Genomic DNA, 12,883 nt, shown 5'->3' with positions numbered 1-12,883 from the left:
TGCTGAACCCTCCAATTCATTTTTTAAAAATAATTATTTATTTCATTTGATTTATTATTTTCTTTTTAATTTGACCAGAGAGACAGAGAGGGAAAGTGAGAAAACAAGTCGCCAGGTCTAGGATTCAAATCGTGATTAGCCATGTGGTGTCCAGTACCTTATCCACCATCCCACCTGCCTGCCTCTCCAATTTATTTTTAAGATAATATTAGATTAAATGAAATTTGTAACAACTCTATCATTGGGATGAATTTTACAAGGAGCGACAAGGCAGCTCAGTTCCATCTTAACCCTGTCTGTAGTTTACCAAGAGCCATGGGTAACTCACTTACCTCTCTGCCTCACTTTCTATCCTAAAGCAGCAGCAACAACACACACGTGTACACACACACACTTACATGTGTGTCTCCCTGGGGGAAAAGGTCCAGAACTATTTTTCTGAGTTTAAGAGTTAGATGAAGCCACAGTTTACTGAAGGTGACACCCTTATTTAGTTGATATAGAAAGTGAGGCAGTTCTAATTTCATCCCCCTTTTTCCAAATGATCAGAGCTACAACATCGAGAACCACAGCTCCAGGGACTAGACTGATGCAGTGGTAATGTGATGGTTTGTGAAGCTTATTCATGTGGGAAGATTCCAAGTTCTCACCTTGAAACCTCCTTCAGTATGCCAGGAATCTGTGTTCCCTTGACCTAGGGATACGCTGAGGCGAGGGGTGGATCACAGCATTGAGAAAACTTGTTAGGGGTGCTGTTTTATTAGTTCTAGCAAATGAAAAGTAACTCTCCTGTGAGCCAAAGAAGTCTCTAAAAGATAGAGCCCCTTACTTTCTAGACATCCTGATCTCTCTTAAAAGGCCAGGTCTTCTGACTGTCATGTGGTACCTTTGTTGGAAGCGCAGAAAGGTCTTCAGTGATAAGGTTTGCCTGGGGGCTGATTGCATTGTGGTTCCTGGAATTGAAAAGGAGGGCTGTCTGCTTCTTAAAAGAAAGAGAAATGAGTGTTCAAACAACAAAGTCTTAATTTATCACCTCATAGCCCCTCTTAATGGCAGTGAGATCCGTGTAGATGCCAACCCCAACACCCACACAGTATATGTGTGTCTGTCTAAAAGTCCAGTGTCATTCCCTTAAAGTAGCCTGTTTATCAGTGCTAGTTAAAAAAAAAGGAAGAGGGGCCAGCAGTTGGCGTAATTAATGCCTATGTCGCTGGACTCCCATGTAGTCTATCGCGGTTCGAGTCCTAGACTCAGTGGCTTAAACTCATGCCAGGCGCATGTGCGTGCGCGTGCCCAGGATCCCGAGAGGAGAGTGGAAGGGAAGAGACTGAGGCATGGCCATCCCCTCTAGGGGGTGATTTCTCACATTATGCCTCTGTCTCACTCTTTCTGGTGAGCACACACACCCTATAGCAAAAACCTCTGAAAAAAAAAAAAGAGAGAGAGAGAGAGAGAGAGAGAAAGAAAGAAAGAAAGAAAGAAAGAAAGAAAGAAAGAAAGAAAGAAAGAAAGAAAGAAAGAAAGAAAGAAAGAGAAAGAAAGAAAGGAAAAGAAAGAAAGAAAGAAAGAAAGAAAGAAAGAAAGAAAGAAAGAAAGAAAGAAAGAAAGAAAAAAGAGAGAAAGAAAGAAAGAGAGAAAGAAAGAAAGAACAATACTCTCTCTCTCCCTGCCAGAAGATAGGCTATTCGATCAATTAGGAGCACTTCAGCTGCTCAGAAGCTTCCACCTTTTTCTGAAAGCAACCTTCTCCCAGACAGAGCACACCACGATGGCACTTGCTGAAGTCCAAAGGCATCTCAGACAATGATGCTGATAGACTGTCCAGGTAGCCTGCCAGCCCCAGTGCAGCATGCTCAGATACCAGCAGCTGGCAAGGCATGTCACAAAACTAGTTTTGTAGCCATACAAGCATCAGCAAGTCCCTTCTGGTAATGTTCCCTGCAATGGAACTCAGTGGAAAATGATTAGATGAACGAGTTTGGACCCTAGATCAGGGCTTTTCTACACAGCAAGGAAGAACTTCAGAAGGAAATTTAATAAGTTGGCAAGGTTTACAGCCAATGTATAACCAGGATATCTGTCTGGAGGGTCCTCCTTGTCCATAGAAATCTAAACAAGCTTTGCTTTAAATTTTAGTCTGGGGAAGTCTTTGGGTTTTTTTTGTAACTTTCTGGGAACCTAAAGTCCTCTGCCTCAGCTCTTGCTTCCATGTCTAGTATGTTAGCTCTGCAGTTTGTAAGGTTGCTTATAAAAAAACATGTATGGGCACAGCAGGTGGTGGTTAAGGCACCAGTCTCCCACATGGCCAACTCCAGTTTGAGTCTTGGGCCTGGCGGCTTGCTTCCTTACTTTCCCTCTCTCTGTCTCTCTAGTAAGCACATGTGCCTTATAACAAATTAAAAATAATAATGATAAATAAAACTTTTTTAAAAGACGTGTATGAGCACAGTAGATCTTACAAAAAGTTGGCATTATTGAGGAGAGTCATATTTCACACGGTCTACTTCCTATCCCATGACAGTATAGTTAGCAGCCTATATTATACATTACTGTTCTCAAGCCACACAATTTGTGGTGTAGTCAAAGGTTCAGTGACACCTGCATAATCTGGGTGCTTGTTAAAATGCATAATCTTGGGACCAGCCAATGGCTTAATGGTTACACAGCTAGACTCCCGCATACCTGGCCACATTTAGAGTACCGAACCCAGCAACTTAAAACTCATGCCAGGTGTGTGTGCATGCGTGCCCAAAATTCCAAGAGGAGAATGGAGGAGAAGGGATTGTAGCATAGCCATCCTCCCTGGGAAGTGACTTCTTTTTTTTCTCTCTCTGTCTCTCCGGTAAGTGCGTGAGCCACAGAGCAAAAATCTCTCTTAAAAAAGAAAAAAACTCTCTTTAAAAAAAAAAAAAAAAAAAAAAAAGAAAAGAAAAGCAGCATCTTGGGGCCATCAAGTGGCATGGTGGTTAAGGTGCTGGATTCCCACATGGCCGACTGCAGTTTAAATACTGGACCTGGAACCTTTTAGAAGATTGACCACATGATAGGGCACAAAACAAGCCTTTACAGAATTAAAGGCATAGAAACTATATCCAGTCTCTTCTCTGACCATGATGGAATTAAACTTGATATTAATTTCAAGAAAAACTCTCAAAAATATACAAATACATGGAAAGTAAATAACCTATTTTTGAATGGCTTCACAACTACTGAAGAAATTAAGACTGAAATCAAAAGACTCATGGAAGCCAATGATAATGAGTACACGAGTTTCCATAATCTGTGTGACACTGCAAAAGCAGTCATAAGAGGAAATTCCATAGCAATTCACACACATAAGAAGAAGATGGAAAGTTGGCAAATGGACAAACCTAAAATCATGTCTCAGAGAACTGGAAAAACAACAATGACAAAAAAAAAGAAAAAAACAAAACAAAACAAAAAAACAACCACCTCCAGTAGAAAAGAAATAATATAGATTAGAGCAGAAATAAATGAACTAGAAAATAAGCAAACTATACAGAAAATAGATGAAAGTAAAAGCTGGTTCTTTGAAAAGATATACAAAATTGACACATCATGAGCTAAACTAATTAAGAAGAAGAGAAGAGAGAAAGGAACCAGATAAATCAAATTTGCAATGAAGCAGGCAATATAACAACAGATATAATAGACATACAAAACATCATTAGAGGATACTATGAACAACTATACCCCAATAAACAAGAAAACCTGGATGAGATGGACAAATTCCTGGACACACATAATCTAGACCCATAATGATCAATGAGATTGAATGAGTAATTAATAACCTCCCAACAAAGAAAAGCCCTGGTCCTGATGACTTCACTTCTGAATTCTACAAAACCTTTAAATAAGAGTTAATTACCGTTCTACTCAAGTTATATCTAAAGGTCCAAAAGAATGGAACTCTCCCAAATTCATTCTATGAAGCTTCCATCATACATATCCTTAAAACAGACAAGGACATGACAAAGAAGGAAAATTATAGACCATTATCTCTGATGAATATAGATGCAAAAATTTTCAACAAGATACTAGCAAATCATATCCAACAACATATAGAAAAGATTATACATGATGACCAGGTAGGCTTTATTTCAAGGATGCAAGGATGGTTCAACATATGCAAAACTATAAATGTAATACACTGTATTAACAGAAAGAAAGAAAGGTAAAAAACCATATGATCATATCAATTGATGGAGAAAAAGCATTTGCTAAAACATCTCTTCATGATCAAGATTCTCAGTGAAATTGGCATGTAAGGGTCATTCTGCAAAACAATAAAAACTATCTATGACAAACCCATAGCTAACATCCTGAATGAGAGAAAAACTGAAGCCTTTTCTGCTAAAAACTGGTACAAGACAAGGATGCCCACTTTCTCTACTCCTTATCAATATATTACTGGAAGTCTTTGCCAATGCAATCAGAGAAGAAAATAAAAGACATTCAAATAGGAAAAAAAGAGGTGAAATTATTTCTATTTGCAGATGACATGACTGTATACATAGAAGACCCAATGGTATCCATAAAAAAATTCCTGGAAGTAATAAATGAACACAATAAAGCTACAGGATACAAAATAAACATATATAAATCTATAGCATTGCTATATATGAACAACAGGCAGATTGAGATAGAACTGAGGAAAGAAATTCCATTTACCATTGCCACAAAAATATAAGATACCTAGGAATTAATCTAACCAAAAAAGTTAAAGACCTCCACAAGGAAAACTCTGAGAATCTAAAAAAAGAAATTGAAAATGACACAATAAAGTGGAAGGACATCCCATATTACTGGATTGGAAGAATTAATATAATCAAAATGACAATTCTGCCCAAATTAATCTACATATTTAATACAATCCCAATCAAAGTACCAGGGACATTCTTCACAGATCTAAATAAGACAATCATAGAATTTTTCTGGAACCATAAAAGACTTCATATTGCCAAAACAGCCCGGTGCAGGAAGAGTGGAGTGGGTGGCATCTCACTTTTTGACCCCAAAATATACAATAAAACTGTCATAATCAAAACAGCATGATATTGGCACAAAAACAGACATGTGGACCAATGGAATAGAATATAGACCCCAGAAATAAACCCCAAAACATACAGCCAACTGATTTTTTATAAAGGATATCAGTCAATCCATTGGGAGAAGGAAAACCTGTTTAGTAAATGTATATCCACCTGCAGAAAGATGAATCTGAACCCCTACCTCTCACCATTAACTAAAATCAACTGACAGTGGGTCAAAGATCTAAACCTAAGATCTCAAACTATAAAACTACTGCTGGAAAACACTGGGGAAACTTTGGGAGACTTTGGGGTAGGCAAAGACTTCTTAAATAAAACCCCCAAATCACAGCCAATAATCTCCAAAATAGACAAGTGGTATTACATCAGATTAAGAAGTTTTTGCATGGCAAAAGACACATTAATTAGTGAATCAACAGCCCTTGGAATGGGAGAATATTTTTATAAATTATGTTTCAGATAAGGGACTGATAACCAGAATACACAGGGAACTCAAGCTGCTTACTCGAAAAAAATTATTAACCCAATTAAAAGATGGGAAAAGAGGTGAATAAACAACTTTCTAAGGAAGACATACAAATAGCCAAAAGGCATATGAAAAAATGCTCAACATCCTTCATCATAAGGGAGATGCAGATCAAAACCACAATGAGATACCACCTTACCCCAGTCAGAATGAATACAATTTTTTAAAAAATGATAAGTGCTAGTGAGGATGTGGTTGGTGAAAGGGGAACTCTCCTACACTGCCGGTGGGAATGTAAATTGGTCCAGCCACTGTGGAGAAAAATATAGAGATCCACAAAGATCTACAAATAGAACTACCATATGATCCAGTAATCCCATTCCTTGGTATCTACCCAAAGGACAGAAGAATGCTTAGCTGGAAAACTGCTCCTACATCTATGTACATTGCAGCATTATTCACAATTGCTAAGACATGTATCCAGCCCAAATGTCCACGAACAGAAAAATGGATTGAAAAAGTGTGGCACATACTCTATGGAATACTACTCAGCCATAAAAAACAAGACCCTGACTTTTGACAGATAGTGAATGAATATGGAAGATTTACTGCTGAATGAAGCAAGCCAGGCTATGAAGGAGAGACACTATGTCTCCACTTAATATATACCGATTGTCCATACTCTATGGCTGAAACTGAAAGACTAAAGGATATAGAAACATAGAAAATGGTTATAGATACTGGATACAGTGTGGGAAGAGGGTGGGAGAAGGAGGAGAATCTAAGGAAAGACATTAAGGAGAAAAATAGAGAGGCAAAGGGACCAGCAGTTAGCATAATGGCTATGTCGCTGGACTCCCATGTAGTCAACCACAGTTTGCATCCCAGACCCGGTGGCTTGAAACTCACGCCGGGCACGTGTGTGTGCAGGCCCAAGATCCCGAGAGGAGAATGGAGGAGAAGGGATTGCGGCATGGCCGTCCCCCCTGGGGGGATGATTTCTCGCTTTCTGTCTCTCTGTCTCTCTCTGTCTGTCTGGCGAGCGCACGCGCCCTATAGCAAAAACCTCTCCAAAAACAAAGAGTAAGAAAAGAAAAATAGAGAGGCAAAGAAATGGGTTATTATCTGTTGGTAAAAACATGTATAGTCTCCCCAGCTGGACTGGTGAGAAATGTATTCATGTTGGAACATTTACTTTACAAACTAAATTATGTATGTGATTGAATGTATAAAATAAATTAAAATAAAATATATATTTTTAAAAAATCCTGGACCTGGGGGCTTGCTTTCTCACCTCTCTCTCCTCTCTCTCTTTCTGTGTGTCTCTCTGGTGAGTGCATGTGCCCTGTAACGAATTGGATAATAATAATTATTTTTAAATTAAATAAATAATTCTTAAAAAAAAAAAAAAGAAAGAAAAAGAAAAGAAATGCAGAATCTTGAGTCTATCCCCAGACTTGCTAAATCAGGATCTATAATTAGCGGGACCAGCAGATAGCATAATGGTTACATTGCTGGACTCCCACATAGTCAACCACAGTTCGAGTCACAGACCTGGCAACTTAAAACTCATGCCAGGTATGTGTGCCCAAAATCCCAAGAGGAGACTGGAGGAGAAGAGATTGTGGCATAACCATCCCCCTGGAGGGGAGGGGTGTTTCTCACCTTCTATCTCTCTGTCTCTCTGGCAAGCACATGCACCCTATAGCAAAAATCTCTCTTAAAAAAAAAAAAAGGAATCTATAATTAGCAAGACACCAGGTGATTCAGGCCACCAAAGTGGAGGAGCACAGATCTAAGATCCTTTCCTTTCACCTCACCATGGGAGGATTCTCTTTTCTGGCCCCTGCTCTGTCTAGGCCCTTACTCTTCCTTGCTCTTTCATCTCCTTTCTCCCTGTCAGGAGCTACATATAAATTTTTCTCATGCAGAGCAGCCCTTTCTCTGGAGTGTCAGAGCCAGTCAGCACCTGGGCATCAAGGTCTCACTTCTACCAGCCCTCAATCCTGCCCCCAGGATTAGAAGTGTCCAAAAAGTGCTGTCACAGAGACGATTCTGGTACCAGTTATTATATTAAGATAAAACAGTCTCTTCATCTAATTACAAAAGAAATCCCAAATTTTGTAAAGAACTTGTTCCAAAGAGACTCCTAAATCGAGTCAGGATTATTACTGTGTTAAACAAAGGGAAACCGAGTCTCTGACAGGAAAATACCTCACTCAAGGTCCTCTGGTACTTAAGGGCAGTGGCAGCACTAGAAAGCTCCTTTCACGCCCCCACGCAGGGCTCTCTCCACTGTACCCCTAACCATTCCACTTTAGACTGAACCTCCAAGTGGCTAGCAGGTTCTCTGCTGAGTAGTACTTGTGAACCAACTGGACAACAGTGATCTGGATGTTGTGGGCCTCCTGTGTATGCAAGCGCTAGTCACAGGCCAGAAGCAGCAAGACAGACCCAGTTGTCCACACTGCCTGCCTACCTGTGCCAAAACTCCTCCTGCAGACTGAAATCCTCACGAACTCCTACTCCTATATGAGAATCCATAGCTGGGACCTTCTTGATTCCTCCAAACAAAATTAATCCCTGTACCTCTATTCCAGCACCTCATTATAACTTTTTCTTTCTTTTTTTTTTTTGGAGAGGTTTGTGCTATAAGGCAAGTGCGTTTGCCAGAAAGACACAGAGAGAAAGCGAGAAATCACCCCCCCAGGGGGGATGGCCATGCCGCAATCCCTAGTCCTCCATTCTCCTCTTGGGCTCTTGGGCACGCATGCACACGTGCCCGGCGTGAGTTTAAGCCACCGGGTCCGAGACTCGAACCAGGGTTGGCTACATGGGAGTTCAGCAACATAGCCATTACATAACTGCTGGTCCCCCATTATAACATTTCTTCCATTATATGTTAAGTCTGTTTTCCTAGCTGTCCCTTTCTGGATAGCAAGTTCTTCAAGGGAGGAACTGAAGTCTGTGGTCCACATTTCTGTATTCTCTGTTCCTGGCAGAGGAGACTCAGAAAACGTGAGCTTTTTCCCTATCTTTCCCTGGAAATTCCTCCAAATGAATGACCAACAATAACAACAACAAAAATCCTGCCCTTAACTCCACCCTTCATTCTCAAGTTCTTCAGTTGTTTCTGGGCCTGGGCTACCTTGTCTTCCTGCTTCTCCCTGCTACTCATTTCTAGACCTGACCTCTCCTGCCCAGCCCTCTTCTGTTTTGTTGCTACACAGGAGTTTCAGCCCAGGTGGCAGCAACTGTGTGTGACTTTTTAAAAACCATTCAACTGGGGACCAGCAAGTGGCATTATGGTTACATCACTGGACTCCCATGTAGTCGACTGCGATTCTTGCCCCAGACCTAGCAGCTTTTAAAACTCACACCGGGTGTGTGTGCATGTATCCCCAAAATCCCGAGAGGAGAATGGAGGAGAAGGGATTGCGGTATGGCCATCCCCCGGGGAGGTGATTTCCTGTTTTCTGTCTCTATCTCTGTCTGTCCCTGTGGCAGGCTTATGTGCCTTATAATAAACAAAACAACAAAAAAAAACATCCAATCATCTGGGCCTCATCTACAGGTTTGTCTCCTTAGCTGGAGCACTCACCTTTGCAACACACAAGTGTGTTTTATTCCATTGTGAGGTATTTTGTAAGTAATTTTTTCCTCTGATTAAGATTTGCCTTTCGTCTTTCTAAAATAGAGCAAATTCAAGGTTACCCTTATGACTGTCATCTCAGTTGCATTCTCTTGTGCTTTCTGGAGCAGGAAGAAAGGGGATGGAGTTGATGATCATGCACATCCTGGGAGTGTGTTATGTCTTACACACAAAAACAACTGCCTGGTTATGTGTCATGTAGTGTCTCAACAGCGAAAGACTGGTCTGTATGATCCTTTGCAGCTCCAATCATCATCGTTTAGGCTAGAAGGTCTAATGTAAACAAGATGGGTTTTATTGTATCTAGAGAAAAGACTACACCTGGAAAATGTGAAGGTCTAACTCCCTCCCATGATGTGATAGCCCCTCTTAACATTTACATCTCATTCAGGGACATGTGGACAGGTGACAATCTTCTAATTTTCTCCTCTTCTTCTTTGGCTTGACTTCCAGAAAGCGGGAGGAAGAAAACAAGCGGAAAGAGGCAGAACAGCAGAAAGGAAGGCTGAGCCCAGATTCCTGTAGACCCCAAGCCCTCCCCTGTCTGCCCAGCGCCCACGATGAGCCCAGCAAGCAGAGCAAACAGCCTCCTGCTGGTAACACTGCACAAGCCCTTGAGTCAAGAGACCTCAGGTCTCCAGGGGAGTCTCCAGGGGAGTCTCCAGGCAGAGCCCCCCAGAGCGAGCAGCATGTTTCCTCAGACCTACAGAGAACAGACTCCAAAAAGCCAAAAGGTAGATGTGTTGTCTTTGTTATCTGATGACAATCCATAGACTGGCTGTTCCCATTGGTGTATGTAGACCATTTACATTTAAAGTAATGATTATGCTGGCACTAAGTCCGCCATTTTATTGTTTTCTTTATGCTTCCTGTTTTTCTTTTTCCCCTTTCCTATGGGTTATTTGAACATGTTGAGGATTTTTTTTTATTTTTAAGAGAGATTTTTGCTATAGGCATGTTCCCTCGCCAGAGAGACAGACAGAAACGAGAAATAATCCCCCCAGGGAGATAGCCATCCTGCAATCCCTTCCCCTCCATTCTCCTCCCAGGATCTTGGGCACTAATGTACGTATGCCTGGCATGAGTTTCAAGCCTCTAGGTCCAGGACTCAAACCATGGTCGGATATGTGGGAGTCCAGCAACATAACCATTACTCCATCTGCTGGTCCCAAGGATTCCTTCCTGTTTGGATTACAGTGTGTTTGGGTGTCTCTTTCTATAGTTTTTGTAGTGGTTGCCCTAGATATTACATATGCATGTGTGACTTGTCAGAGTCTACTATCGACATATTACCATTCTGAGTGAAATGTGGAAACCTCACTTCCATTTAGGGACCTTTACTTTTTTCACTTAAATACCATTGCTTGGGTATCACATGGTGTTAAAAACTTTTGTTTCAATCATCATATATAAGATGGTCACGCCGCAATCCCTTCTCCTCCATTCTCCTCTCGGGATCTTGGGCACGCACGCACACGCGCCCGGCGTGAGTTTTAAGCCACTGGGTCCGGGACGCGAACCGCGGTCGACTACGTGGGAGTCCAGCGACATAGCCATTACGCTAACTGCTGGTTCCCTCTCTAGTCTGTTTTTTTAAAATAATTATTTACTTATTTAACTCCATTCATTACTATTATTTCTTTAATTCGACCAGAAAGAGAGAGAGAGAAGAGAGAGAAAGGGAAAGCGAGAAAGCAATTCTCCAGGCCTAAGACTCAAACCACCATTAGCCTTGTGGGAATCCAGCACCTTTACCCACCATGCCACCTGCTGCCCCCCCTCCTTTTATTTTTAAGATTTTTTTGCCACAGGGGTACTCCTCAGAGAGAGACAGAAAGAGGGAAAGTGAGAAATTGCCCCCCAGGGGAGATGACCACACTACACCACAATCCTCTGGTCTCTTCTTGGGCTTATATACAGACATGCACATGAGCCCTGTATGATTTTCAAGCTGCCAGGTCTGATACTCAAACCATGGAGTCAGCCATGTGGGATCCAGCACCTTAATCATACCACCTCAGTCAGTCAGTCTTTTTGTTTGGAGAGGTTTTTGCTAGAGGGTGCGTGCGCTTGACAGACAGACAGAGACAGAGAGATAGAAAGCAAGAAATCACCCCCCAGGGGGGATGGCCACGCCGCAATCCCTTCTCCTCCATTCTCCTCTCGGGATCTTGGGCACGCACGCACACGCGCCCGGTGTGAGTTTAAGCCACTGGGTCCGGGACTCGAACCGCAGTTGATTATGTGGGAGTCCAGCGACATAGTCATTACGCTAACTGCTGGTCCCAGTCTTTCTTTTTTTTTAAGTCAGTCTTTCTTTTTGTTAAGTTGCCAGAGGGTGTGTGAGCTCACTAGAGAAAGAGAGAGGTGGGAGTGGGTTGGAGGAAGTGCCTTCCTATAGGGTGTGGTCACGCCCCAATCCTTCCTTCTCCATTTCTTCATCCAGTCAGGATTTTGAGCACCTACACTCCCCTGACATGTTTCTGTCAAGTCAGTTTGGTGGGATTCAAACTGCAGTCTACCATGTGGGACTGGCTTCCCTTAACCACCCAGCTACAGGGCTGGTCCTCTTTAGCCAATCTTTAAGTGTAGATCTGCTAGCAACAAATATTATTCTTTTCTTTTCTTTTCTTTTCTTTTTCCTGTTTGCCAGAGGGTATGTGAACTTGCTGGAGAAAAACAGAGAGAAAGAGGGAAGCCATGAAAGAACCCCCCTATGGGGCATGGTCATCCTGCAATCCCTTCTCCTCTTCCATTTCTCCCTCATTTGGGGATTTTGGATGTGAACACATTCACTCAGCATGCTTCTTAAGGCTCCAGGAACAGGACTCAAACCACATGGTTAATCCTGGGGAAGCCAGCTGCTTTAATCACCAGACCGCGAGCTGGACCTGCAGAAAAATTCTGAGTTTTCCTTTGAGAAAGGAAAATTTTTCATATCATTCCTGAAGAATCATTAAGCCAAACAGAGAATTCATGGTTGGCAGTTCTTTTATTTTAGCACTTAAAAAATATCATGCCATTTCCTTCTGGCTTCTGTGATTTCAGATGAGAAGTCCACTGTCATTCAAATTGGTATTTCTCTGTAACATCCCTAAATAACATGTCATGTCTCTCTAACATATTTCGAGATTTTTTCTTTACTAGAGCCAGCCCTGTGGCCTGGTGGTTAAGGTGGCTGAATCCCATATGATCATATGTAGTTCAAGTCCCACACCCTGACTGCTTGAGAAGCCACCAGGTGTGTGTGTGTGTACCCAAAATCCCAAAACGAGGAAGAAATGAAGAAGGGATTACAGCATGACTATACCCCATGGGGATGTTCTCTCACGTTCTCTCTCTCCTGACCACATACCTCACAAGGAGTGCAAAACACTGTTAAATTTTTTTCTTTGATTAAAAAAATTTTTTTAAAGAATTATTTAACTTTGGGACCAACAGATAGGGTTGTGGCTATGTCGCTGGACTCCCATGTAGTCAACCACGGTTCAAGTCCTGGACCCAGTGGCTTAAACTCACGCCAGGCACATGTGTGCATGTGCCCAAGATCCCGAGAGGAGAATGGAGGAGACGGGATTGCGGCATGGCCATACCGTAGGGGGTGATTTCTTGCTTTCTGTCTCTCTGTCTCTCTCTGTCTTTCTGGTGAGTGCACATGCTCTATAGCAAAAACCTCTCCAAGAAAAAAAAAAA

At 41.9% G+C, this 12,883-nt stretch overlaps 1 protein-coding gene across 5 annotated transcripts in view; it reads left to right on the top strand.

Annotated features, from left to right (window-relative positions):
• Nucleotides 1–12,883, top strand: part of INVS (inversin) — a 196,073-nt gene that overhangs the window by 160,387 nt on the left and 22,803 nt on the right. For all 5 annotated transcript variants that reach the window (XM_014582764.2, XM_006165043.3, XM_006165042.3 and 2 more), the window contains one exon: nt 9,644–9,924. In XM_014582764.2, the coding sequence (XP_014438250.1) occupies nt 9,644–9,924 (281 nt within the window). The remainder of the gene's footprint in view (nt 1–9,643; nt 9,925–12,883) is intronic.

The sequence above is a fragment of the Tupaia chinensis genome, unplaced genomic scaffold, assembly GCF_000334495.1.
Source record: "Tupaia chinensis unplaced genomic scaffold, TupChi_1.0 Scaffold143795_1, whole genome shotgun sequence".
Classification (NCBI taxonomy): domain Eukaryota; kingdom Metazoa; phylum Chordata; class Mammalia; order Scandentia; family Tupaiidae; genus Tupaia; species Tupaia belangeri.
This window is presented reverse-complemented; position numbering and strand designations above follow the sequence as displayed.